The 26,290-nt window shown below is 40.0% G+C and overlaps 1 protein-coding gene across 11 annotated transcripts in view; it reads right to left on the bottom strand.

Annotated features, from left to right (window-relative positions):
• Window positions 1–490: 490 nt before the first annotated feature.
• The window catches only part of ICA1 (islet cell autoantigen 1), a 62,205-nt gene continuing 36,405 nt past the window's right edge, over window positions 491–26,290 (bottom strand). For 9 of the 11 annotated variants that reach the window (XM_033166243.1, XM_033166252.1, XM_033166251.1 and 6 more), the window contains 9 exons: window positions 25,388–25,513; window positions 25,106–25,204; window positions 18,955–19,052; window positions 16,159–16,208; window positions 14,625–14,687; window positions 14,388–14,429; window positions 7,860–8,132; window positions 2,614–2,709; window positions 491–1,428 (listed from right to left, as the gene is read on the bottom strand). In XM_033166243.1, the coding sequence (XP_033022134.1) occupies window positions 1,307–1,428; window positions 2,614–2,709; window positions 7,860–8,132; window positions 14,388–14,429; window positions 14,625–14,687; window positions 16,159–16,208; window positions 18,955–19,052; window positions 25,106–25,204; window positions 25,388–25,513 (969 nt within the window). In that variant the 3' untranslated portion in view covers window positions 491–1,306. The remainder of the gene's footprint in view (window positions 1,429–2,613; window positions 2,710–7,859; window positions 8,133–14,387; window positions 14,430–14,624; window positions 14,688–16,158; window positions 16,209–18,954; window positions 19,053–25,105; window positions 25,205–25,387; window positions 25,514–26,290) is intronic. The other 2 variants (XM_033166250.1, XM_033166254.1) reach the window with 1 other exon arrangement.

Raw genomic sequence — 26,290 nt, 5'->3', positions numbered from 1 at the left:
GGGGAGCATTCAAAAAGGTTATTCCCACCTGTGATCTGTTGGTCTGCTCTATGACCTCAGAATTCTCATCTGATTTTATTTTTTAAAGGCAGTGAATGTTATCTTCTGATCAGCCCGGACACTGAGATCCAGCTCCAAGGGCGTTCTGGCAGTTCCCTCACCGCAGGAAGTTATAGGGAACCAGGCAGAAGGCCTTCTCGATAGTCACACCCGCCCTGTGGAAGGCCCTCTCATCAGATTTCAAACAGATAAGCAATTATATGACTTTTTAGAAGACATCTGAAGGCAGCCCTATACTGGTAAGTTTTTAACATTTGAGGTTTTATTGTGTTTTTATTATTTTTGGGGGAACCGCCCTGAGTGGCTGGGCCAACCCAGTCAGATGGGTAGAATATAAATAAAATAAATAACAATAACAATAATTTGTTATTAAATCATGATTGCATCCATTGAATTGCTCCCATTCTCCATGACAAAGGTTCAGCTACACTTTTTCTTTTTGTCAAAACCATCTTTATTAAAGGAGAGTGTCGCAACAGAACATATGTGTATGAAACCAGCTTTGATGAAAAGTGCTTTGTATGGAAACCATGATTACTGTAAATACACATGTTGGCAAAGTCAATACCACCTGGTCTCCAATTGCCGAAACTGCTGGTACAACTGAACATGCCTGGAGGATGTAGTTTGGGCAGTCGGCTTGGACTTATACAATGCCATTTGCCTAATAATTTAAAATTAGAGAATGAGCACAGTAGATTCATAGATTCTCAAATATAATTCTCTAATAATCAGCCCCAGAGTATAGATTTTTCACTATGGATACTAACAAAAGAAATTATAAATTAACAACACAGCAGTATGTTATATACTACTTTCTAAATGGTAGTATCGAATATACCACTGGGTCATGCAGTCTCCAGTTACATGATTTATTTTGATTTACACAAAGAAAAAGATATAAAAAATAGGTTTATTATTTATATTTCACTCTTGAGTTAGCTGTGGCACGCTGCCTGCCAAGAGCCAAGTTACAGCAAGTACACTAATCTATTCAGTAGTCTCCTCTAAATCAAAACTTCGTTTGGTACATTCACATACAAAAAAAGAAGTTGCAAACTCTTTGTACAAAACAAGAGCAAATAACTGTTACCTATAGAAAGGGGTTAGGTCAATCCCTTGATTTTATTAGAATGGCACAGAAGTGAGAATGTACAACAGTAAACTGATCTGGTTTTAAACTCTTCTAAAGCCCCAAGAAATGCATTCTTGAATGGTGAAGTGAGAGTTACCACAGGCAGACAACTCATGCATTGAGCAATTCGTGTTCTTTATCTGTTTTCCCAACTGCATCTGGGTTGGACAAGGGGTCCAGATCAGCAAAGAGGCTAAACCAAGCCGTTAGATCTTTAGAGGAACTTGCAGCTTCTGCAAAAAGGAAAAAAGAAGAAGAAACAATCCCCAAGAAGTTAAGATTTTTGCTTGACAGTTTATATATATATACACACACACACTAATGCTGACATAAACAAACAAACTAACTAACATGGTATGGACTTAGAATGCACTACTGAAGAAAATATTTAATATATGCCTGATAGAACCCACATTCATGTATTGTTTTTGACAGAAAATTTAAATATTCTGCAGTTATTATTTCATTTCTATTATTTCTATATTTTTCTTATATTTTTAAGAAAAATCTCAAAGCGGTTTACAATTCTATATTATTTATTTATATAATTTGCACCGCACACACACACGCACACTGCCCTTAAAGTTGACTACGATAGGAAAAAAACCAATATATTGCAGTAAAATATAATGGAAACTGAAGCAGCATAACTGGCAGGTAAAAACGAAGATATCATACAACAGCAGTAAAAAAAGGAAATTAAGAGGATCTCAACTGACATTAAAAAGTCATTAAGAACACAGGAGATCGGGATGGGTTTTTCCTGAAACATAACAATGATGTTGCTCAGAAAACACATTTGAAGAGGAAGTTTGATAATTTAGGTGCCATCACAGAGAAGGCCCTTTTTAGCAATTAGCCACTTCCCTGGCTCCTAAGCGCAGGGACATCAGGAGAAGAGGAAGGTGGCCCACAAACTCCCTCAACTGGTGGATTGGCTCATGGTTTCTCCATTCCCAACTACTTCATAGTCATTTTAATGAATTCATCTTCACTTGCCTTTTGGAGGTTGTGCAAAAATGGAAATGGAGATCACCAAAGATCCAACACTGGCAGGGCCCTAAGGGTCCATTCTGCCTGCAGCCAGGAGTACTTGAGTCCATAGAGCGTCTCTAGAAAGGGATTTTGTCAACACAGAGTGTGACCAAGTGATGACCCAGTGGAGTTTTCGTTGCTGAAACAGGACATCTCCACTCAAGTCTTGGCAACATTTTAACATCAACCAACAAGCAAGCATTGATATTCAAGTGCCGATTACTTAAATAACATGCCAATTAGAGCATAATAAGAGGATAATTCCCGAAAGGAAGCCATCCTATGTAAATAGATGCGGGACTACACACACACACAACCTGTAAAACTAAGCTTTGTATTGCTGTGTTGGTGCACACACAATCAAAGAGTAACGTGTTTGTCACCTTTCATAGGTGTCTTGTTGACGGTCGTGTTCAGGCTGTTGGATTTCTGGGCGGTCTGTGGGGCAGGCGTAGGGCTAATGCTGCTGGCTGCCCAACCTAAAATTCAATAACAGTTGCATATCTGTCAATCAACTATAATTACTTAACGAGCTCACACTGCTCACGACAGCAATAATTGAGGCTTGAACTCTTCTGTTAAAAACAATTTCTAAAAATCCTGTCCTGATCTGTTGCTTTACAGCTCTGGCTTCATTGCTTTATGTAGGTCTTTACATTTTGTACTTTGTATTACTAGTATGTTACTTTAACCCTGTTGTAAATTCTTGTTGTGTACTTTGCGATAGAAATTAAACAACTCTCATTTCCTTACAGGTTACTGCAACAGGGTTTACTTGAGTTTGGTTTTTTTTTTTTGCATTCACTTTAACTGTCTTTGCTTGCTCCATCAAAATCCATTCATCTAAAAGTACAACTTGTTTTGACAATTAATATTTTTGAAGTTGTTAGCAGAGCTCATGAGCAGATCTGTCTGCTGACTGGGAGTGGGGACCTTCAGACTGCCGTTTCAAATAGTAAACAGGAGTCAATCCAGCCTACTGTCTGGAAAAGGCTCCCACAACAAACAGGCTCCAGCCCTTCTGTAATACATCTGCTAGTATTACTACTAGCAGTTCAGGTGCCTGACATGTGCCCTGTGGATCTGTGGGTTTGGTCCAAAAGGGTGGTTAGGAAAAACTTTTGAATAATGTTAGAAAGTAGCTCTGTGTGTTTTATTTCCATTGCTAATACAAGCAAAGTTAAACAGGGGAAATTGGCCTTTGGGGACAAATATTGGTGCTTCCTAGCTGGCCGCTCAAAGAGCAGCTCATGATATGACTAGACGCAAGATTATCAGTGAGACACTAAGGAAACCAAACCTCCTACTCTTCTGCCAGCAACCGTACAAATGTGGAAAAGGTGAAGCAAGCAAGCAAGCAAGCAGTCATTCTCTTGGCCTCAATTAAATTTAAAAATGGAAACAGAAGCTAGATCATTCAGCCACAGAACACAGCTCCTGTACACATAAATTAAACACAATTCCTATAATTATTATTCGCAAAATGAAATACAGGTAGGAGTGGAGAAAGCAACTGCCTTTTTGTTAAAGCAGTTTTTGCAGTTAGAAAAGTAGCCAGAGGAGGCAGTGACATATTCAGTGGACTAATTGAAACACACTCAGATCATCTGCTCTTTTTGCTGTGAAGTTTAGCCTTCTTTCACCTGCATAGGGAGCACTTCAACAATAACAGTTTCTTGCAGTACAATATTGCCTGGAGGACCAAGTGAAGACTAGGAATAAATGGGAGCAGTAACAATACAGTTTTAAAGGCAGACAAAACAGACTAAACGACAAAGGGAACAGGAAAATATAATTAAGACAATTTCCGGAGGATATAAAGTGTTTCATATATTCTGAACCCATGTCTGAAGTGAAGCACCCCTGTATGATGCCTGCCTTCTTGCTGGTCAATGGGGAGTAACAGGCATGCTTAGTGGATTAATTGCTGAAATGTTGTGCACTGGCTGAATTCAGAGGCAACACAAAACCACAGAGTACTTGGGTAAACCACGGTTTGTTTCAATGTCTGAACTTGAGCTTCCCCACAAACTGATCTGGTTCAGATGTAACACTGAACACTGGGATCTTCAACTGTGGTGTTAGCATAACCGTAGTTTCTTATTACATCTGAAACCAGCTTTAAGATGATTTAATTCCACTGAAGTCAATGAGATGGAAGAAGTCTAACAGCTCTTAGGGCGCCTCCATTTTTATTTTTTTTAAAAAACCAGATAATCAATTTAATTGATCAGCAATAATCAACTACGTGAACACAATTAGGAACCTGACTTAGCAGAAGGTTTTTTTCCAGTCTGCCAGGATTCTTTTGTATAGCATTGTTTGCTCCAACGTATTTTATTATTTGTAAATGCTTGGGATTTTACTTGGAACCTTATACAAGCAAAAACATCTGCTCTATTAACATATGATGCCATCAAAGATAATTAATAGCTACATGGGAAACAGACACAAAGCTAGCAACCTGTACATAACTGCTTTGATCACACAACAGTAAGCTCTCTAGTTTGCTTAACAGGCATTGTGGAATAAGGCAGTAATTTGCAGTGAAGAAGACTTGTTTTCTGCCAGTCATACGCTAAGCAGATCTCTGAAAAATAATCCTAGCAAAAAGACATTTTCAATTAATAAGCAAAGCCTGTGTACTTTGTAAGAAAACCACTTACATTATTGGGAATGGAAATTCTGAAAAATAATTGCCACAGTTGGCTCCTCAGCCATGCAAAATGAGAGGTTACTTGCATTTATAATACACCTTCAATTATTTAACAGGGCATAGCTTTTACTGGTCAACTTAGATGGAAAACAACCTCTCTCCATATTGTGCTGATGTCATAGATAACCAATAGCATTACAAACAGTTGTGTTCTTTCTGAAGGGAAGTATGTTGGCACTGAACCAAGGAGACATGAACCCCAGGCCTTGCTCCGCCCTGATCTCTCATTGGCCTTGGGGAAGTCATGATCTTTCAGCCTGGGGTCCCAGCCTGCACTATGGATTTCTTAGAGAAGGAATGACATAATTGCATTTGGCAAAAAAGAAAGCGTTCTGCAAACGTCGTAAATAATACATTTCCCCACCAGCTGTTCCTTTAAGTCAGGGGTCCCCATACTTACCGGACCTCGGGCCGCTTCCTCCAGCACCGATCACGCGGCGGGCCAGAGGGCGGGGGAGCGCACACCCACATGCTATTTCCGGCGCATTTTTGGGTCGGCAGAGTGCCAGAAATAGCTTGTGCGCATACGTCATTTCTGGCGCACTTTTGGGTCGCTGAAACGCCGGAAATAGCTTGTGCGTGTGCGCAGGGGCCTCCACAGACCCAGAGGTGCACCGGAAATTACGCTTGTGCATGTGCACAAGCTATTTACGGCGCTCTGCTGACCCGAAAGTAGGAAGCCGCGCTGGTAAGAGTGGGCGGCGGTTGCCGGGGGCCGGATAAATGAGCCCCTCGGGCCGCAACCGGCCCACGGGCCTTAGTCTGGGGACCCCTGTTTTAAGTGATCTGTGACTGTGTTGCAGCGTGAACTGCATAACAACAAATGTACAAGACTGCATGTTCAAAAGAGTTAGGAAGAGAACAGGCCCGTAGTCCAAACTGGGTGGGGGGTGGGATACAGCAGCCTTCTATTCAGGGCAAAAACAAGATTCAAGCTAGAGAACTCCTGGCTCACTATTCAGTCTTTTATCACCAAATCGTATGCGATGCGGAAGATTTGTGAACAATAGTTTTCACTTAAAAGTAGCTGATCTACACTGGGGCCACAGTGCTGGGGGAGAAAGGTCTAACCATTCCCCATCTGTGCCATTTCCCAATTTAAATCACAATCATCCAAAAGCAGCTATTTGCCACAACAATATGCAGGTATCACACATCTCTCCCACTCACTGGCTGCTTTTAAATTTAATTGCCCTCTCTACCCTTGGTGATAGTTTGTAATTAAAAAAGCAGCTACCACAATAATAGGAGATCCTGTTCACAGATCTGCCCCACTGTGTCTGGTTTGCCTCTTAGTGACTTTCCTACACCATATCACCTTAAAAATCAGAGTACTTCGATTCCATTAAGTATCTGCACTACGCTAGACAAAGAGCCCAGATATGCCCCTGTCCACAGGCCTATTAAGCCAAAGTGCTTGATTGAAGCCATTGAAGTCTCACTGATGACACACTCCTATTTTAGGCATGCCAGTCTTGACAAGGTCCCTTTAACAACAGCTTTTTTATTGCTACTCCAGGCTCTACTATTTTCTTCTACCTGAGGAATGTCAGAGGAATAATTTTCCCATCAACAAATGACAAGCAAACCAGCCCACGTTAACACCCTGGAGGAGTTAAGAACCCTTCACACACGTCATCCCTTCACTCTAAAAATAATGAGACAATTTTTTCCTTTCACCCTCTACGCCTCCCTCCCACAACCACCATCTGCCCATGAAACAGCGGAGAGATTAACATAGAATATTGGCAGCAAGGAGGCTGGTCTACTGTGCATGGAGCACTGAAGCAACAAGAGCTGCAAACTAACAAAGCACTTTCATTCTGAGCCTGTTGTGCAGATGCATCTATTTTACAGCACCAGAGTAGCCAACTGATACTTAAGGGAGGGTAAAAATAGGGGGAGGAAAATGCATAAATGAGCTTAGTGTGAGTAACCCAAGGGAAGGAGCTATTTCCTGGAAGGCACACCTACAAACCTCATGGGAGATGTGTGTGTTAGCATGACTGAGAGAAGAGACCTGATTCAGATGTAATGTTGGATAAGACCTAGTTCAGCTTTATGTGAACAAGCCTACTTCCCTGCCATCTGCACAGACATTGTAAGCATTCATTTCCATTTTAAACTAGCTGCAATTTGTTGTTTTGTCTGAACTGGGAGCTACAGTAAAGTTTCCCTATGCTTGTCCAAAGAAGCCAGGATCAGAAGCCATGGCTTGATCCTGGCTTGTTCTGACAAACCACTGTTTATCCTAACCAGAGTTTGTCCCAATTTGGACAAAACAACCAACTGGTTAGGTTAAAATTGCATGCTTTGCATGCAAATTGCCCCTGGTTCAATCCCTGGCATCTGTCGGTAGGGCTGCGAGAAACCCCTGTCTGAAACTACTGTCAGTACTATAGACAATACTGAGATCAATGGACCAGTTATTCGATCAAGTATAAGGTAGTATACAAAATTAAATACTAATGGTTGTAAATACTCATTAAATACTCATGGTTGTAAAGGGGGGGGGGAGAGAACACTTAAGCCCAAGGTTCATGCACATAACACTATCCTATGCTTTAGTGCAGAGCTTTCCAAACTGTGTGTCACAACATGTTAGTATATTGGCTGCAGTATGCACGTATGTCATGCAATCGCTCCCCACACTCCTCCCTAGGCTGGAAAGAAGTTAATTTAACCCCCGGTTTGCTAGTAAAACTGAATTACTGTTTTGCAAAATGATGCATGTTTAAAAAGTGTGTCACCAACATAAAAAGTTTGGAAAGCTTTTGTGTTTTGTGGTTATGCCTATACCCTCCCAAGTAAGTATGAGTCTTTGTTCACATGCATTCATGCATGGCACAGCGCTCGGCATCAGGTTGGTGGACTGAGCCCATCTGTTTGCTAATCAGCCTAAAATAAACCTACCTTGAAGGGAGGACTGCAAGTCATTCATGTTTTGGTCTAAAAGCTGAGAAGGAAGGAAGCCTGACGCTGATGACTGATTGTTCTCCATTTCTCCTGCAGAAGAGCTTGTGGGCATGTCAGCAAGTGGGTCCTCTCCAAATACAGCTGTCCACTCTCTGCTGAATTCGCCGTCGTCCAAAGAAGACGCATTGAGAATCTCGTTCAGTAATACCATATCATCCTTATCAGTAGCCTCAGTCTCCAAAGAATTTGCAAGCGGGTCCATTGATGCTGCTGGGAGAAGCAGGAGTACCAAAGCAGAAAGAAATCAGGAAAAAAAACAAGTAAGGACAGAGGAAGATACTTAAGGAATGCCCATTCAGATCTACCAGTAGGGAAGGAACTATAGCTCCGCGGTGCATGCAGAAGATTCCAGGTTCAAGCTCTAGAAGTCCCAGTTAAAAGGAACAGGATAGACCTTTGCTTGAAACTCTAGGCTGCTGCTGCTGCCAGTCAGAGTAGACAATAAGGGATTAGCTAACAGACCTGGTATAGGCCCTAGAGACTGAGGCATAGATAAAATAATTTTATGGGGAGCACCTAAACTAGATGATCTTCCAATTGCACCTCTCATTCCTCACATTCTGGAATTCAGTCTGGACACTTATGATTTCTCACCTCTCAGTTTAACATCTCTAGATGCCATAGTTCATGCAATAACTCATGTTTTGACAGTTATTTAAAATGCAGACACCTCCAATGGGGTACACCCCCATTTTTCCAGATATAAACCAGATATTTCAACAAAAGTACTTTGACCAATGATCCGAAATGATGAAAAACCCCTTTCCTGCAGAAGTCCTTATCCTTGTTGTAATAGAAATGTGATTTAATATGGACAAGAAACAGAAGGTTCATGATGGATTACCTAGAAAAGGAAGAGCTTACTTTACAGTTAAACTGTTCCTACTGAGCAAAGCATTCAAACCAGGAATTCTGCTGAATGGGGTTGACCTTATGCTGGCTCAGATCTCTACAAGATGAAAAATGAAGGAAATACATAATGGAGAAGCGTAGAATGCCCCCTCTTCCAGATGACAAGTAAACAGGAAGGGAATAGGACTTGGCTGCTTTACCAGTGTGGAAGGCAAAGAGATACGGTGATTCATTGTACATTGATTATGTGCCCATGCACTGGAGGGGCAAGAATGGATGCTCAGGGATAACAGACAGTGTCCAATCAACCACGGTTGGGCAAAAGGAGTTAAATTTCAGCATGTAGAAAATTCTAGGTAATAATAATACTTCTTCAGAAATGGCAAAGTCAGCTATGGAATTTGCTACTGCAATTTGTGGTGATGGCCACCAGCTTGGACAGCATTAAAAGGGAATTAAGAGTAAATTATGAAGGATAAAGCTATCAGGGGCTACTTGTCATGACAGCTACAGGTAGTAGACCTCTGAATAGCAGTCACTGTTGAACAACAAGGGGAAGGGAGCTCTTGTGTTCATTTCCTGGTTATGGGATTCCATAGGCATCCCGTTGGCCACGGTAGGAGAAACCATGCTAGACTAGCTTAAGTTTTGGTTTGATCCCACAGGGCTCTTCTTATGGTCTTAGGAAAACTCAATGAGCCAGCAAATGAGTCATTAAAGCCTACTGCTAGCCTATCATTTTACTTTCCACCTCCCTCTCAAGGAGACAATGGAAAGAATGGTGGAAGCTTCAGAACTCTCCATTACCATGTTCCCCTAGCCTCTTTGAAATACGGACCAGCTCTCAAAAGCAAGTCTCACCATATGGGAAGTTTTAAAATAGCACCTCCATGGGAAATGGACATGTGATTCTACTCTGAGAATCTGTCCAGCCACAATGTTTCTTCCCCTTCTCTAGAGAGCATGTTTGTGGGAAGAACTGTGTGGCAGAAATAACCCTGACCACCTCACCAAGACAAGGCTATCCACTCTGTTGTGGACTGATGGTTTAGTTTTAACTTGTAAGACCTCCTGTCCCTGTAAAGACCTGCAAGATCTGTAGAACATCTGGGGAAAGTTTATTCATGCGCACTGTACCCTACAGAATATAACAGGGTGGTAATTCAGCAAAGGGCCCCTTTCTGCCATTGCCCCTGCATTCCAGAATGCATTATCCTCTGCCATATGTGAAACATTATCCATCCTTTGCTTCAGACATCTTGCAAAGATGTATTCTTTTTGCCCAAGCTTTCCTTGACCAAAAGAATACACCCTATTATTATTGTATTCCTGCGTTTATCTGTTTTCATAATACAGTGGTACCGCTGGATGCAAACAGGATCCGTTCCGGAGCCCCGTTTGCATCATGAGCAGTCCGCAACTTGAAGTGCCGCGTCTGTGCATGTGCGTGACAAGATTCGGCGCTTCTGCACATGTCGTCATTTGACGCGTCTGCACATGCGCAAACCGCCGAAACCGGAAGTAACCCATTCCGGTACTTCCAGGTTCGGCGAGTTCCATCCCGTGACGAACGCAACATGCAGCGTTTGCAACACGAGGTACGACTGTATATTTTTCCTAGTTATTATAATCCCTTTTTACTGTTTTTTATTTTGTCTCTCTGTTTTATTACATTTTAAATTTTTATGTTATGTTTCTGAACAGATTGTTTACATATTAAGCAGTTCAGAAATGCTTTTAAATCAATCAATATTTATTCACACATCCAGGGGTGTTCCAAAACAATTTGCAATAATAAAAATACACAATGCACAATAAATTTAATAAGTCAATACAAATACGATATGTTTTTTAAAAAAGGTCATCCAAAAGGGGGAGGGGGAGGATAATCGAAAGCAACACAAATTATCCATTTACTCCGTACAAGGTGAACAAAAGCCCAAGCTGTCCAAGTGCCTGGGAGAATAAAAATGTGTCTGATGCCATCCTTGCCACAACTTCAGGTTCACAACAGTTGGCAATGCCAGTCTGACCAACTTCATTTCAACCTACTCATAAGGAAGCATACTCCAGGGGGCTGTCATAGCTGAATTATTTCAGAGAATGAATTCCATCTACTATTGGAACATTTTTCTACAGCGAATTCGAAGAATGAACACTGACCTCATTAGAAATTGAATTTAGTATAACCAGCAATATACTTCTCCATTTTTTTCTCAAACATGATCTCTTTCAGAATGTGAGCTTTGGAACTGTACATGCTTTTCATTTTAGTGCAACTACCTGAGGCCCCAGTAGGTCCTTTATCTGGCATAGCTGTGTTTTTGTCTTCTCCAGAAATTGACTTTTGAAAAGAAGAGTTTATTTGGAAGGTGTGGTGGGACAGCAGAGGATTAAACTCCCAAAACATTGCTGTTGGAGGCAACCTGGTAACCATCAGATCTTTTGGATAGCAATTCCCATCAATCCTACCCAGCTTAGTCAATGATGAAGCTGTAGTTGAAAACATCAAACTGCCGCAATGAGTATGATGCTAGGCGTTTTTTGAAATCTTCCTGTCATTGCTTCATCACTGTGGAGCTCAGTAGCTTACCTAAAGTAAGTGGTAGCATGTACAATAGGCTTCTTTCTTTAATAAAAGCCTCAGTGGCCAAGTAACCTTCCGTGCACTTAAATTATGCACACATAACACAGCAATGATAAATACTTTCTTGTAATGAGTTGGGCATATTAGAAATGTATAGATGAAAGAATATTTTGTCTATACATTAAGTAGGTCTTACTCAAAAGTGATTGAGTCTTCTTTCAAAGAGCACAACCACATACAGTGAAGTTATTGGGGGTGTGAAAAGAGGAGAAGTTAGGGGACAGAGTTGACTTTAAAAAAATGCCTATGAGTCAACACCACTTGGGAGAATAAAAAAAACACCTACACACCACGAATAAAACCAACTTGGATGAAAGAAAATAGCAGCTTTAACCTGCACGGTGTCTTAACAATTTTGAGGGCTGAACTTTCCGTTTACATCTTCAATTCTCTTTGCAGTTACACATTTACTTGTAAAGAAAGGCCAATATTATAAGTAGTCAATTATACTGGTATAATCCAGTGTGAGTTTCCAGCTGCATAAAAAATGGCAGTCAAAAGTTGCATGAATTACCGTATTTTTCGCTCCATAAGACGCACTTTTTTCCTCCTAAAAAGTAAGGGGAGATGTCTGTGCGTCTTATGGCGCGAGTGCATGGTCCCTGGAGCCAATTGCCTAGGGGCCAAAAGCAGATCATGCTCTTTTTTTTTTTTTACAAAGAGAGAAGGGGGTGTTGAAAGGAAGCTGCTGAACAGCTGTTCAGCAAGTGATCGGGAGAGATATAAGGCTCCGTTTCCAGCCCCGCCCCCTTGCCCAGGCCTCCACTGTTGAATGCAGAGGGAGGCTGTTTGTTTCCCCAGCGACATGTGACTTGGCTGATTAGATTATCTGTCTGGAAACTGTAGAAATGGCTGTAGGACTAGAAGCTGCAGAACTGTGAGTTGGACCCCATAAAAACGGGGCTTTTCCTCTTTGCAAAAAAAGCTGCTCCACTTTCAGTTGATCCTCAAAAAAGCAGGGCTTTCCCCCTTTCCTCCTCTAAAAACTAGGTGTGTCTTATGTTCAGGTGCATCTTATGGAGCGAAAAATACGGTAGGTATTAAAAAAATTAGCACCACCCTCCTCCCTCTCAAACAAAACAGGATTTGTGGTTAGCAGTTCACTACAGCCAGAAAGTCACAATACAGGAAATATAAGCAGTCTTCAGTCATGGTAAAGCTCATGTTACAAGTGAGTAACATCACTGATGTTTCACTTCACAAGCCACAGCTGACCCATGTGGCTCAAACAAAAAGCAATTGTGCCAAAAGTCTCTCTTATTGGACTAGAAGTGGCAAAACATTCTTGATAAATGTGACATAAAACACTGTGACTCTTGTCTCCTTGGTGTAAGGCACATCTTATGTTGTAAGACTCCTCTTTATTTTGACTTCTCTGCCCTGATATATTATAGTGTTTTAATGTGTTCGAGAGAGCCTGTTTTGCTTCCTGGAATTTCCAGATCTAGCAGGGAATCATGAAATTACAACATATATTGAAGACATGGTTTTAATAGTAACATTTCACCATTCCTCAGCTATGCTAGAAATTACATCTACCACAATAGCAAATAATAATGATGATAAAGATAATAAAGATAATAATAATACTTTTTAAAAAATCTAACAGAAATACAGCAAAGAACAAGGCTATTTGATGCAGTCATCATAGTTCATAGTCATCATGCAGTCAACAGAGTTCTTATTAAAGAAGGGCCAACATGGCTCTTATCAATAAACTATTTGCACTGCTGTTACTTCTCCCTTCTCTTCCCTTTTGTTCTTTGCCTTGTGTTCAGCATTTCCTTGCCACTTCCTTTTTCCAACAGTAAATCTATCCCTTATTTTCAAAAATTGTCCTTTGCCATCACAGTATTGAAGAAAGAAAATTCTACAGAACAGTCTGCTTTTTACCTTCCATTGATATAGATTTACTCCTTCATGTGGCATACTATGAGACTGCTGTATGTTTACCACTTTAGTGGTTAGCCAAGCCAAGCTCAATTCACAGTCACTTCTAATGTGGTTGCAAGTGTCAATACAAGATGGTTCTGTTTCATACATTCACACAGTGGGGTTTTTGTGAATAAGTATCTGTGTAAAGGCAGCTACTGCTGGGAAAAACTTGTGAGCTAATAGGTTCCCTTACACAGTAAATACTAGCCACCCCCATGTGTGGGAGCTGTGCTGAAACAATCAGAATCAGAAATGATGTGATAACTTCAGCATGTCACAACCAAACGTGGGACAAACCAAACCAAAAGGGGGGGGGATAGGTACAAGAATAGGTATGTTTTACTCAGAGCAAACCTGTTGAAATTAATAGATTTATCATGTTACTTTTTACTTTGAGTAAAACCTAGCTGAATACCACCCATAGAATTATTGCCAAGATGAATGTACTATGGCGCACACACCTGTCCCCCCAAAAAACACAGCTACTATGGACCACTGAAGCACAGCTGGCAAATTTTACTATCACTATCAGTTCAGAAGGAGATACTTTTCTACATCAATATCATACTAAAAGTTTCATAAATTGAGGTGAATGTTGTTCTACAACCCTTAAGCGCCCAAAGTGGATGATCACATCCAAAACTAGCTAGCTTTTATATTAGTAAAGATTAAATAATCAAATTGTTTAAAAGATTAAATTATCCAATTGGAGACCAGCCTCTACCAAAGGTGTCATGGACTTTGAAGACGCTCGAACTCAGGCCGAAAGGGAGCAACGTGCTAAGAGAAAGGCACGCTTGGCAAACCCTCACCGTGATCAACTCTCGCCTGGAAACCTATGTTCCCACTGTGGAAGGACGTGTGGATCCAGAATTGGCCCCCACAATCACTTATGGAATCACTGTTAAGACAGTGTTAATGGAAGACAATCTTACTCGGCTACGAGTGATAGCCAAAGAAAAAGAAGAGAATACTATGTTTGGTGCCCCTTTACAGAATTGATAAAACAGTCAGACAAAAAGATTACATACCATTTTCCTCAGGTTTCAAGTCTAGTAAGTCATCTATGGCTCCTAAAAAATGGCAAAACATAAGGGAAAGTTACTGAGCAGTAGGCTCTTATATGTACATTTCATGCTTGCAGTTACACCGTTTTCTTTAGGCAGCAATCATATGCAACTTGTCTGTCAGTAAGTCCCACTGAACTCAATGCAACTTACTTCTGAGTAGGCATGTATAGGGCTGCACTGCATGTCTAGGAGACATACCTGAATTCTCTCTGTGGTTGAAGCTCTCCCCAAAAGTACTCAGGATGTCCTTTGTTTCTTCTGCTGTAACCAAAATATTTTCTAGGTCAGAACCGAAAGTGCTTTAAACGTGGAATGTGCTTCAAAGGTTTTCTAGTCTGACACTCTTTGCACTGTTAACTTGCACAGTTAGGATTTCACATTTAACCTGAAACTACCCCCCCCCACACACTATATATATATATATTGTACACACACACACACACACACACTCTTTTCAGTACTTTGTAGCCTACTACAGGGCACTCACAAAAACTATTTGCAGTTCTTAAAGGGTCTCCTTTAGGGTCTCAGTAGGTTGTATTAAACAGTAGTCATGCTCAGAATGAACCCATTGAAATCAATGGATTTAAGTAGCTTGAGTCCATTCATTTCAATGGGTCAACTCTGAGCATGACTACCACTGAATATTACACAATGTCTTTCCAAAGCAAAACTCATTTCACAAAAACACTATGATCTAGGTCTAGTGTACCTAATGGGTGCCACTTCAGGAAAGGCCACTGAATCAGTTCTAAATATGGTCGACCATTTACCAAGTTTAATCATTTAAGGAAGTGATAAATATCAGCATTCTAATCTTCCTTATTTGGCCATCCTCCCAGCTAAGCTAATCACCAGCACAAGACAGAATGTTGCACAATTAAGAACATACTGCCAATAACAGAGAAAGGGTTGGGTTCCTACTTTTGTTACCTACAGATAAAAATCCCATTTTGCTCTTCAAAGTATATTTGATGATGTCAAAGTCTCCCCTCAATCTGCAGCTGCAGTGTAATTGTGATAGTGAGGTGCATCTGTTCCAGGTTAGGTAATTGGTTTACAATGAAATTATTTCAAAAATGCAGATTTCCCCCCCTGCCAGGCTGCCTACAATTAGAAATAGATTATGTTTTTGCTCCAGTTAATTATCCATAAATCCATCTGAATTAAAATACTTTTGACAATGTTTGGTAACCTTGCTCTTAGGCCCTCACCTGGAACAAGTTAAAACCTCAACCAAGCCCAGCTCCACCACACAAAAAGATGCAGGGGATGCAGGGAAGGTAAAAAAGTCTGGTGTGTTTGGAGATGCACAGCAGAGCAATGCAACTAATTTAGTAGTGGCCTCAATCTATTTTTTTTTCTGGAAAGAGGTAAGGTGTGACGGTACCACCATACAGGTAATAGCTCTAGCACATTGAGTGCTGTGTTATAGAGAACCGGCTGGAGGTCACTCAAAGTTATGGCAGCAAGTAGAAGGATATGGAGGCCTACACTCCATGGTATTTATTTTCCAAGGTGCCTTTAGAGTTGTTAAATAAAATCTCTATTCTTAGATCTCTGCTCTTAATTGATTTCACATGTTTCAGATTTTTAGAGCTAGGATACGAAAACCCTGACTGAGACAATGTTATATACACTAAAGTAGCTTGCAGGAACATAGCATCTATTAGGATGAATGAGAGACTTTTAAGCAGGCTCGATGTTTGAAAGGCATAATAAAAGAAAATACCTGAGCTGGTTGATTCCTTGGTGTGGCTGTCCTCATCTAACGAAATCAACCTTAAATTGGAAGATAAAAAAATGAGAACTTAGTTTATGCTGTGGTGTAGCATGTTATTGGGGAAAATAATGGCAAAAAGTTACAACTGTCTCTGCCCCCTTTCAGTTTTTAGGGACCAAGTTGAGATACACTCAAATTCCAAGGTGTTTTCAGAAACAAACAAAAATATATTGGCATTTCAGGCAGTAAAGGTACAGTGACAGGAGGAATAATCCTTCTAAATGTAATGGTCAGTGCAGTGACTAAATCAAAATGAGTTTGGGGACCCTGTCTAAATTACAATCTTCCCATCTCCCCTAGCTCTCTTTGTGGCCCTGGTGATTTTACTATGGCTTTGTTCACTTCTTCCTCATTTTCTAACTAATGCAAAACAGCATTTTAAAGCAGTCTCCCTAGAGCAGTGTTTTTCAACCACTGTTCCGCGGCACACTAGTGTGCCACGAGATGTTGCCTGGTGTGCCGCGGGAAAAATTGAAAAATTCAAGAGAATTACTTTATATATAGTCAATATAGGCACAGAGTTAAATTTTTTAACATTTTCTAATGGTGGTGTGCCTCGTGATTTTTTTCATGAAACAAGTGTGCCTTTGCCCAAAAAAGGTTGAAAAACACTGCCCTAGAGAATCTCATGAGCAAGGGAAGTCAATGTGGTACCTTCCAGATGTTGGACTCCAAATCAGGCTCAGCAGGCACAGCCAATGGTTAGGAACAATGGATGCTGCTAACAACATCCAGGGGACACCATGTTGGCTATCCTTGCTTTTGAGATTTAGAACTTGGTTTATTTTGTTTTCTTCTAAAAATTTAAAGAGAGCAGAAGATACTCAATGTTCCGTCTGAAGGACAAGAGGAACCTCTCTCCCTGATACGGTCACAGGGGCCAGCAGAACCACTGAATAAGCAAGAGGGCTGATTACATGGCAACTGACGTGTACTGGCTTGGCAGGGAACATTGCTGTTACTCTGCCTGCTGTCATTCTGTGATTTTATCTGAACCATGAGCCCAGCGCTGAGGACATATCAGTTGCATCTTTAGGTGTGCAAGAAGAACACAGGCCAAGTTGAGTAGCAGAAGCTTTTAGAAATAAAGCTCTGGTGCAAAGCAGGACAGAAGAGGGAAGAAAAAAGAACACAACGTGAATTTCTGAGCCACTTATGCAGTCAGGCTGAAAAGGAAGTTAACATCCGTCAACACATTTATGTGTTCTTTTTGGTGTTCCTCATGCTTCTTAGAAGTGCTTTGCTGACGTGAAGTCTCTATATCTAGGAAGAGGCTCAGTGTGGGAATTTTCTTCACAGCGGCCTTTCTTCACAGTTCGTGTAAATGTCTTACTTAACAGTATACGAGGAGGAGTCTTAACCTGCTTCCCTTGAAACACAATAGGTGGCGTGAAAATGGCTATCTAGAAAAGTGACTCAGCAGTGCGTTTTCTCAAGCTTCCAAACCAGTAATGTAGAATCTGATGCCCTCCAGATGTCGCCAGACTCCCAACTTCCATCAGCCCAGGACGGTGTGACCAAAGGTCAGGAACAGTGGAAGCTGTGGTCCAAAAACATCTGGAAGGCCACAGGTTCCCACCCCTCATTTAAATATCCAAAATTAGAAAGACAAAAACAAAATTATCTAATCTATGTCTCACTGCTACTTAAAAACATTTCCCCCATGAACAAAAAACATTTTGGAGAAACTAAAAAGCCAACGAAATGAGGTCTAATGACAAACACTGAAAGCTGCTCTTCAATGAATCAACAACTAGCCTTCCCTTAACCTTGAATATTCTAAACAGCTGGCTGTGTGATTACAGCAAGGCTCATACCCTCCTCGCTGATTCTGGATGTTTCCATAGAAGGAGGATCACATCTCTTTCTCCTTTTCACATGTCCCCATCAGCCAAACTACCAAAGATTAAGATACAGCCTATCTGTATAGTGCCTCTTGACACCAGTAACTAGAATCCCACCAGGCTTAGTTCTCAGGGTATACTCTTACAGCATACTTGCCGCTGTACTGGATCACATGCCAAACCCTGTATAGATTACAAAAGCTAATCAGTGCTCAAAGTGAGCAATGGATATGTTCCAATTCATGTATGCAATAGGAGCAGTGATGAGGAGGCAAAGTATGGAGAGAAATGTGCTTATATCTTTTGTATGATATACCTAAGATGCTTATTGCTTTGCTGACCCACAATATGTCAGTGAGGAGGAGCAAAAAAGGGAAAGTGACAGCATTCAGGAGCAAAGCCCAGACACAGCAGATAGGTGGATTAATGAATTGTAATTAATATCTATGCAATGTAACACTTTCCGTATGCAAAAGGCATCTGTAGGGAAACTCATAAAACATATGCATGGAAGGCAAAAGACAATGTGTATTTTGCATGCCTGCAAAATATTTTTCAAATGTGTTGTCTGCAGGGAAAAATATTACAAGGGGAAAGAAGAAAATAAGAAAGAGATTCAGCTAGGGGAACAAAAAGATCATAAAAAGGAATGGGTGTAGAAAGGTTCTTCCATTCACTTCAACCAGTTTTATTTTTATTTTTTTATAAGGTGATTTCCTGGCAAACACAGAGAAGCCTTCACCTCCTCCCCACTGGCTGTCTCTTCTTTTTGGGATACTCATACACTTTGGGATTGGGGGAAAATATGCATTTTCCTAACTGTAGTGCTAAAATTAATCTGAAAGCCCATTGTCATCCACACTATTATTTTGTTCCAACAGATTCTTATTATATGGCTTACTGATTCTGCTGATCATCTTCTAATCTGGCGTTCTCTAGCCGCAATTCCTCCTCTTTTTCTTCACTCTCCGTTAGTTTATTTACAGGCTCTTGTAAGCTCTGGGTCACCCACCAATCAATGTATGAAAAAGAATATAGAAAGACAACAAGGAATGCTGAAAACTTATCCAAAGTTGCATTAAAACAGTTTCACAGTGATGGAAATGACTTCTATCCAAACAGAAAGAATGAGAGCTCCTGAAACATTAAGAGGCCAGCAACTGAAATTCAATGAAAAATAACTTTAATGGAAACAGAATGGACAACAGGCAGGTAGTTCGATAAATTTGATTCAAATGTAATAGAGATGATTTTCAAAAGAAAAGCTAAATATACACCGTGGCAAATGGGCAGAGATGACCCATCCTGCCTCATATGCATTAAAAAAATACTGTTAATATTAGACAACAGAGTCAAAGGGCAGCTTTGTAGGAACATCAATGGCTTTCACTTGGGTATCATGTATTTTGGGGGATCTCTGGGAAAATTAATAAATAAAGGGGTAAAGAAAAGAAAGAAAAGAAAAGAAAAGAAATGGGCTTGATGACCTGGAAAAAATGCTCTATGGGAGCCTACCTCCCAGACTGCGCATGTTCTCTCCCTCTCACACACAACCCTCCTCCCTCAAGCTCCCTCCTTTCTGCCACCTGATAAGCAGGAGCTCAAGGAACAAGGTTGTTGCTTTCTTCAAAACATTTTAGGGAGGTTGTTGAGTTCCAGCATACCCACCAACCTTTGTGAAATAAAGCTGAAGAAAGCAACAGTGGCTTGTTCTTTTCCGCCTGCTCATGCAACCTTCCATTTGGTTTTCTCCTTTTCTCCTCCTTTCAGGTCATGTGACAGTGGCAATAGTGACTCCTATGTCTTTCCTTTTCCAAAGACAGAACAAAGCCCCAGACAGTTGTGCCCATCACCTTAAATTTTCAGTCCCTCATGAGCCAAGAGGCTCAGCACTCTGAGAAACCAAGGTGGTTCTGAAGGGTTGTTCCACATCATGCCCACTATTTTAAAAATGGTGTGGGTGTATGGGTGTGTGAATGAATGAATGAATGAAAGGTGAAGAAAATATGTTTTGGGCAACTGTTGCTGATGGGCTGCAGGCATCTCCCCAACATGGGGGCATCAGGGCCATGGAGTTATGATGCATCATTCAGTTCTAGTACCACCACTGAGTGAATTTTATTAAAGTGCATGCCACAATTAGTTTGTTAGGGAGGAAATTCCTTTGGTGGCCTTGTCTTCACAAGAAGCACTTTTGATCCAGCAGAGGTCTCCATTAATGGAAGAAGAGGGGAAGGTGGTGGTTTTTTTTTTTTTTGCCGGTTCATCATTCCTCCTGAAGCATCCAGATGTTCTGAAGGGTCCCCCAACTATCTGGATTCATTTTTTTTGTGACATTGGATTCTACAGGGGTAAACTGGCAAAAATCGTCTCCCCTTTTCGTCCATTAGCAGAGGCACTCAAAGGATCAAAAGCTCTTCCATGAGTGCAATGGCTCTAGCAGGATTCCTCCCATAGTCTTTAAGGCAGAGTTTTACAAACTGTGTTGCAAAACATTAGTGTGTCAGTTGCAGTGTATACGTGTGTTGCGCGATAAGTGTCTATATCTCTTATAAGGGGTTGGTTTAATCTCTGGTTTGCTAGTAAAAGTGAAAAACTGTGTTGCAAAATAATGCATGTCTAAAAAGTGTGTCACCAACATGAAAAGTTTGGAAAGCACTGCTTTAAGGAGTTACAAGACTGCTGCAACAGACAAACAAAAGTTAATCTATTTGAAAAGAAAGAAGCATGTTGCATAGTTTTGCAAGTTGTGGGATTTATAATAGAAGGTATAATAAAATGCTGTTCCAAGAATCAGACTCTTAAACTCATTATTACCATGTATTTTTCAGGCTGCCAAAAGACTGAACACTGCCCTTAGAAGTTTACAGCTTCATTTTCAGTGTTCTGCCCACTTAAAATAAGATTGTTTGTTTTAAGTTTTCTATTTCATGCTATTTGCTGTTGCATGGCCTGCATTCTGAGATAGGGAAAGTGATGCATCGGGCTGTTAACCGGAAGGTTGGTGGTTTGAACCCACCCAGAGACACCTGTGAGCAGGATTCCCGCATTGCAAGGGATTGGACTAGATGACCCCTGAGGTCCCTCCCAACTCTATGATTTGATGAGTCTATGATTGTGATAATAGCACTTTAAAGATGTTTGATTAACATGTTGTCATCCTGCCATGTAGGAAGAACGTTGTTTTATGCAAATACAAGTTACAAACAGCAAAAACAAGTTTTTTTAAAAATTAAATTATCTATCCATCTTTTGAAATACTAGGGCACACAATAAACCAAGTGGGGCACAATCAGATTTTCTTCACACATTCTCAGATGATCTACCACAAGGTTCTTAATTCCAAACAGGGTGCCAAGTGGAAAATATTCTGTCTTATCTCCATTAGCTCCTGTGCTGGTCCCAAAGCTAAACAAACTGATTCACTAGTGGAGGCGTTGCAAAGTCCTGCCAATGTAATGCTGATCCGAAAACAGCTGTTTGCACTTAGGTTACCTCTGGTACTTTTAAGTGTTTTTAGTTAACAAACAGGCAATTTCATTTCTCCCTCCTGTCACAATATGCTTTCCTATAAATATTTACATGAATTAGAAGCCCAGGAGATGCATATATTCCTCAAGCAGGTAAATTAACAGAAGAGGCAATAGCAAAACCCTTATTAAGGAACATTATTGCCTAGCTGAACTTAGATTTAAGTTTGCAGAAAGAGCAATTTATATAAGATGAATATTTTTTACACAATAATTATTTACACATAGTCTAGGCCCGGTCACCTTTAGAGACTAAAAAATCGCCTTCAGATGATTTATGGGAGTTGGTAGGTTTTTTTCTTTAAAAGGTGACAATGAGTAACAATGAGTGTGTAAAAACAGGCTAGGAAACATTTCTGCGAGCTACTAATTTTGTAGAGTTATTTCCACATCTGAAATAGTGTCTAGATCAAGATCACTGACTGATTTTGAAAGAATATATTTAATTAAGGAATTCTATGCTTTTCTTATATCTGGGAGTAGTGGCGTCACAGTGGTCTCCATCCAAGGCACTGAGTGCAGCAGAATATCCAAATGCACACGACCATAGTGTGTGACCTTATAACCCTTGATAGCTTCACCCTTGTCTTTTTAATTATTGCAGTTACTTGAAATGTTTTATACTGTGATGCCAATAAAGGTATTTGATTGACTGACCCAGATACCAGTCACACCACTTAGATAAGTAACAGCAGCAGCATTAAATAATATCACCCAATAACCTTGTGCTCTTACATCAATCTAACATCACCCAAATGGAACTATCCTTAAGAAAACATATGAATGGACATAAAACCCAGAAATAGATTCACAAGTTTTAATGTTTCTGTTTTCTTAGACACTTTAGAACAATATTCAGAAGGGCCATTTTCAAGGGCATAGATTCTGGTTGGTAAAATCGTAGTTGAGGTAGCAAAACAGGAGTTCAAGTAGGAACACAGGAAGCAGCCTTAAAACTGAGTCAGACTGGCGCACCTAGCTCAGTTCTTGTCTACACTGACAGGAGTCTCACCAAGCCCTCATGGACATGATTGAACCTGCAACCTTTTTGCAGGCAAAGCAGGTCCTCTATCACTGAATTATGGTTAGCACCCCTTTGAAAAAAAGAGGAGTACTGCAGGTAAACACTCCATTAACTGCCTTGACCTACTTACTTCTGGTCATTCCATCTTCACAACTGAAGTGGATTGTAACCAATGAAAGCTTATGCAATATTAACAACTACATAATTGGTCCGAAAAAGGTGCCACTGAATTCAAACTTTGAATAAGTTAACCAAAAGTCTACATGATAATCCTAAGCATACAGACAAAAGGGAACCTGCAAATAAATTTCAAAGAAAGCAGTACACTCACAATAACTGCTTTCTGGATTAGGGAAATGAACACAGTACAAGTACTAAAGCCAAACTTTAAAATTTATGCCAAGCAGAAAATGAAAACAAAATACATGTTAAATGAATACAGTATGTTACAGCAGTTTCAGTAGCATTCTGGTACAAAGTTATACAAATGGTTTTTCTTTTTAACCACTACTGACAAGAAGAACTAGGTACTTGTAAATAAGGTTTATTTTTAAAATAAATAAGGTTGATAAATGACATATCTTTTGGCTATGATAATGTTAAAATACAGAATACATGAAAGCTGCAGATGAAACTGTAAAGACACTAATTTATCTCATAGGCTTTGTAGCTGCCTCTGTGTCTAATCAAACTCATTTAAAATTAGGAATAGACTCCCCCCTCCCTTTTGCAAGGTACATAGCAACCATATAATACAATTTGTAATGTAACAGATACCAGATACAACCCCATTAAATCCTATTTGCCTTTTCATGAGAAATGGTGAGGCTCACAGCTGTAGTTATGATTACTAGGTCTTCAGACTCTAATGCAACATTTAAGAATTTTAGCATCCTTCTCGGGGTTGTGGAGTTATATTTTCCTGAGCTCATCTTCAACATTTCTTCAATAAGGTAAACTGAGAAAACACTGAAGGTACCCTAATACAAGGTTACTGCAATTTATCCTTCCACCATTTCCTTCCTCATATACTCCCATCCTTATTTGTTCCTATGCCCTCTTTTCTTTCTCTGCTTTCAATATTAAAGCAGTTAAAATAAATTTATTTATCTAACAAAATTTATATACTGCTTGACTGTAAATAGAACCTCTAAGCAGTTTACAAAATATCCAAGTTTAATAATACCATATGAATGGTGCGTCCATGTTTTCTATTCAGCATATTTCAAAACTTAAAATGTTAATCGTTAAACAAAAAAGGAGTCAAGAGGAATCAACACTCTCCTAACAATAAACAGAATGAATCCTAAAAGCTTGAACAAACTCCCCAGGTTACCCCCAAGCAACAAAATTCTTGGACTTGTTAGCACATTAAAAATATTCTCTTAAACACAAATACAACTATCAGGAAACACAGCTGCAATTACATTACTTCCACAATATACCCTGAAGCTAAGAAAACAATTTTTATCAGATTGTTCATTACCAGAGTTTAGCGAAGAGAGAAGAACTCCCACTGCTAAAGCAATGTATTATTTCCAGACATGTTCCCAAGGGCAGAGTCTCTCTTTCTGGAAATAACACTTTAGCATGAATAAATGATCAGTTCATAAAATTGTTGATTTATTAATTATATTATTAACTAAAATAGAAAACTGAAAAGTAAACCCATTGAACTTAAAAAGCCTAATCTTCAGCAAGTTGTACTCAGATGCTAGAAAACTGACACACTTCCTTAATTTGGACAGCTGCAGTGTGGTCTGTGCAAATAATTATTTAACGAAACTAAGAACATGCTTATTCTGCATTAGGAAGGCAAGGCATTCCAAAAGATAAATTTCCCATATGCTCATTTCTGATAACAGGAGAGCACACTTATAAGCAAGCTTCACTAGTATGAGTATGCTGTAGTGGCTATTGTGTTGGACTTACTGACCAAACTTACATACCTGCTTAGCTTCAAATTCAAATATCTGCTTTGTAACAAAGTTCAAGGCCAAACTAGATGTGATATGGATTGTGCAGCTGGTTTATTTAACTAACCACTGTTTGTTTTAAACCAAAATTCCTGGTTTGCATATAGCACTGAGCAGAGATTCTTCTGAACTTGACAGAATTCCTTGCCTGGCCACGCAGGGGTGGGGAGAGGGGGTGAGGCAGATGCTTTGCTCTAGGCGACTGAAGAGTGTCTACAGAGCACCAAACCATGGTTTAGAATTACATGCATACCAACCCAACATTATGGGTTACATACATGGGTTGACCCAAATGTATAGAATCACAACATACATTTTAACATTCTTCTTAATACATGTTAGAAGTGCCTGCTAGAATAGAGAGAGTGTGTGGATTAGCTGCACTTACAGTATATAGAAACTGATGAACACTCCAGGTGTAAAAAAAGTTCTACAAAAAGGAACCTTGACACCCCTCTTTCATTTATCCAAATTACTTTGCCAAGTAGGGTAGAAATGAACAAACCACAATATATGCCTTACCTTTAGCATCATGAATTCATATGGCTGATACCCTTTGAAACTTTCATGAATAGCTGCCATGGTATGAGATGTTTTTTCCCAAAAGTGAAGTAAGGTTGTCTGTAATGGAAAGAACCAATGAAAGTTAACACTTGCATGTTGACTGACACGTAAGATTTCCTGCTGATATACCCAACCTTTGCCTTATGGGGAGGAAAACTTGATTGGACTGCTACATAAAGGCAGGTGGGTATCATTATTAAGCAGAAGTTCTGGTTTAGTGGATACTTTCTTTTCCGATACCTGGTATGTTGTGAGCACATGAGACAGAAGATTACAGCGGCTTGCTCCGAGAAGATCCACTTTTTGACAAACGTCAGTTTTCAGTTTGTCAAAGTTCAGTTTTGCATGGCGGACTTGTGCTTGGACCTATAAATAAAGAGTTTCAGAGAATAAGAGCTTCTTCAGATACCAGAGCATCACAGAAAACACCCACTCGTCAGCGTGCCTGTCGCATTTGCAAATAATTATTCAGCAGAGTCATTATTTGTTTTATTTAATGGATTTATAGACAACACTTCAATTAATAAGTACTAGCGAATAAATTTCATTCTCCAGAGGTAAGCAATATCCACAGAAGCAAATAAATTTTCATACTTGAAAAAGTCAGATTATATACACACACTCTCTCTCTCTCTCTTACAGCACAGTCTCAACAAAACATGTGTCAGGGGAAAACAACAAAACCCAAAGTTTGTTGCAGACGTAGCTGCTAGTTCTCTCACTCTTGGCAAAGACAGACAATGAAAACCAGTGACTTTATCTAATGGTAGGTCCAGCTCTCAAACATGCCTATTCTTCCATCAATATATTAAGGTCATATTTCTCAGGTGACCCACTCTTTTTTAGACCACATTTTTGTCAATGGAAGAATTTTCAAACATTACCCTGGAACCTAATCTAGACACTTCCAGGACTCAAGCCACCTGGGACACCTCCTGACAATGTTCCTGCCCTTTTCTATAATGTATTGACTGTCTACATTCTAATCCTAACAATGTTCACACATTAACTTAGACACAAATTTTTCTGTGCTTAAATTGGCAAACGATGCATGCACTTCTGAATTATCTCAATAACTCAGGCAACAGTGGCTGGGGGATGGGAATGGAATCATACTTCAACTTTTTTGTTTATTGCAGGTAA

Source organism: Lacerta agilis, chromosome 12, assembly GCF_009819535.1.
Source record: "Lacerta agilis isolate rLacAgi1 chromosome 12, rLacAgi1.pri, whole genome shotgun sequence".
NCBI lineage: Eukaryota > Metazoa > Chordata > Lepidosauria > Squamata > Lacertidae > Lacerta > Lacerta agilis.
Note: the sequence above shows the minus strand (reverse complement) of the source record. Positions and strands in the feature narration are given on the sequence as shown.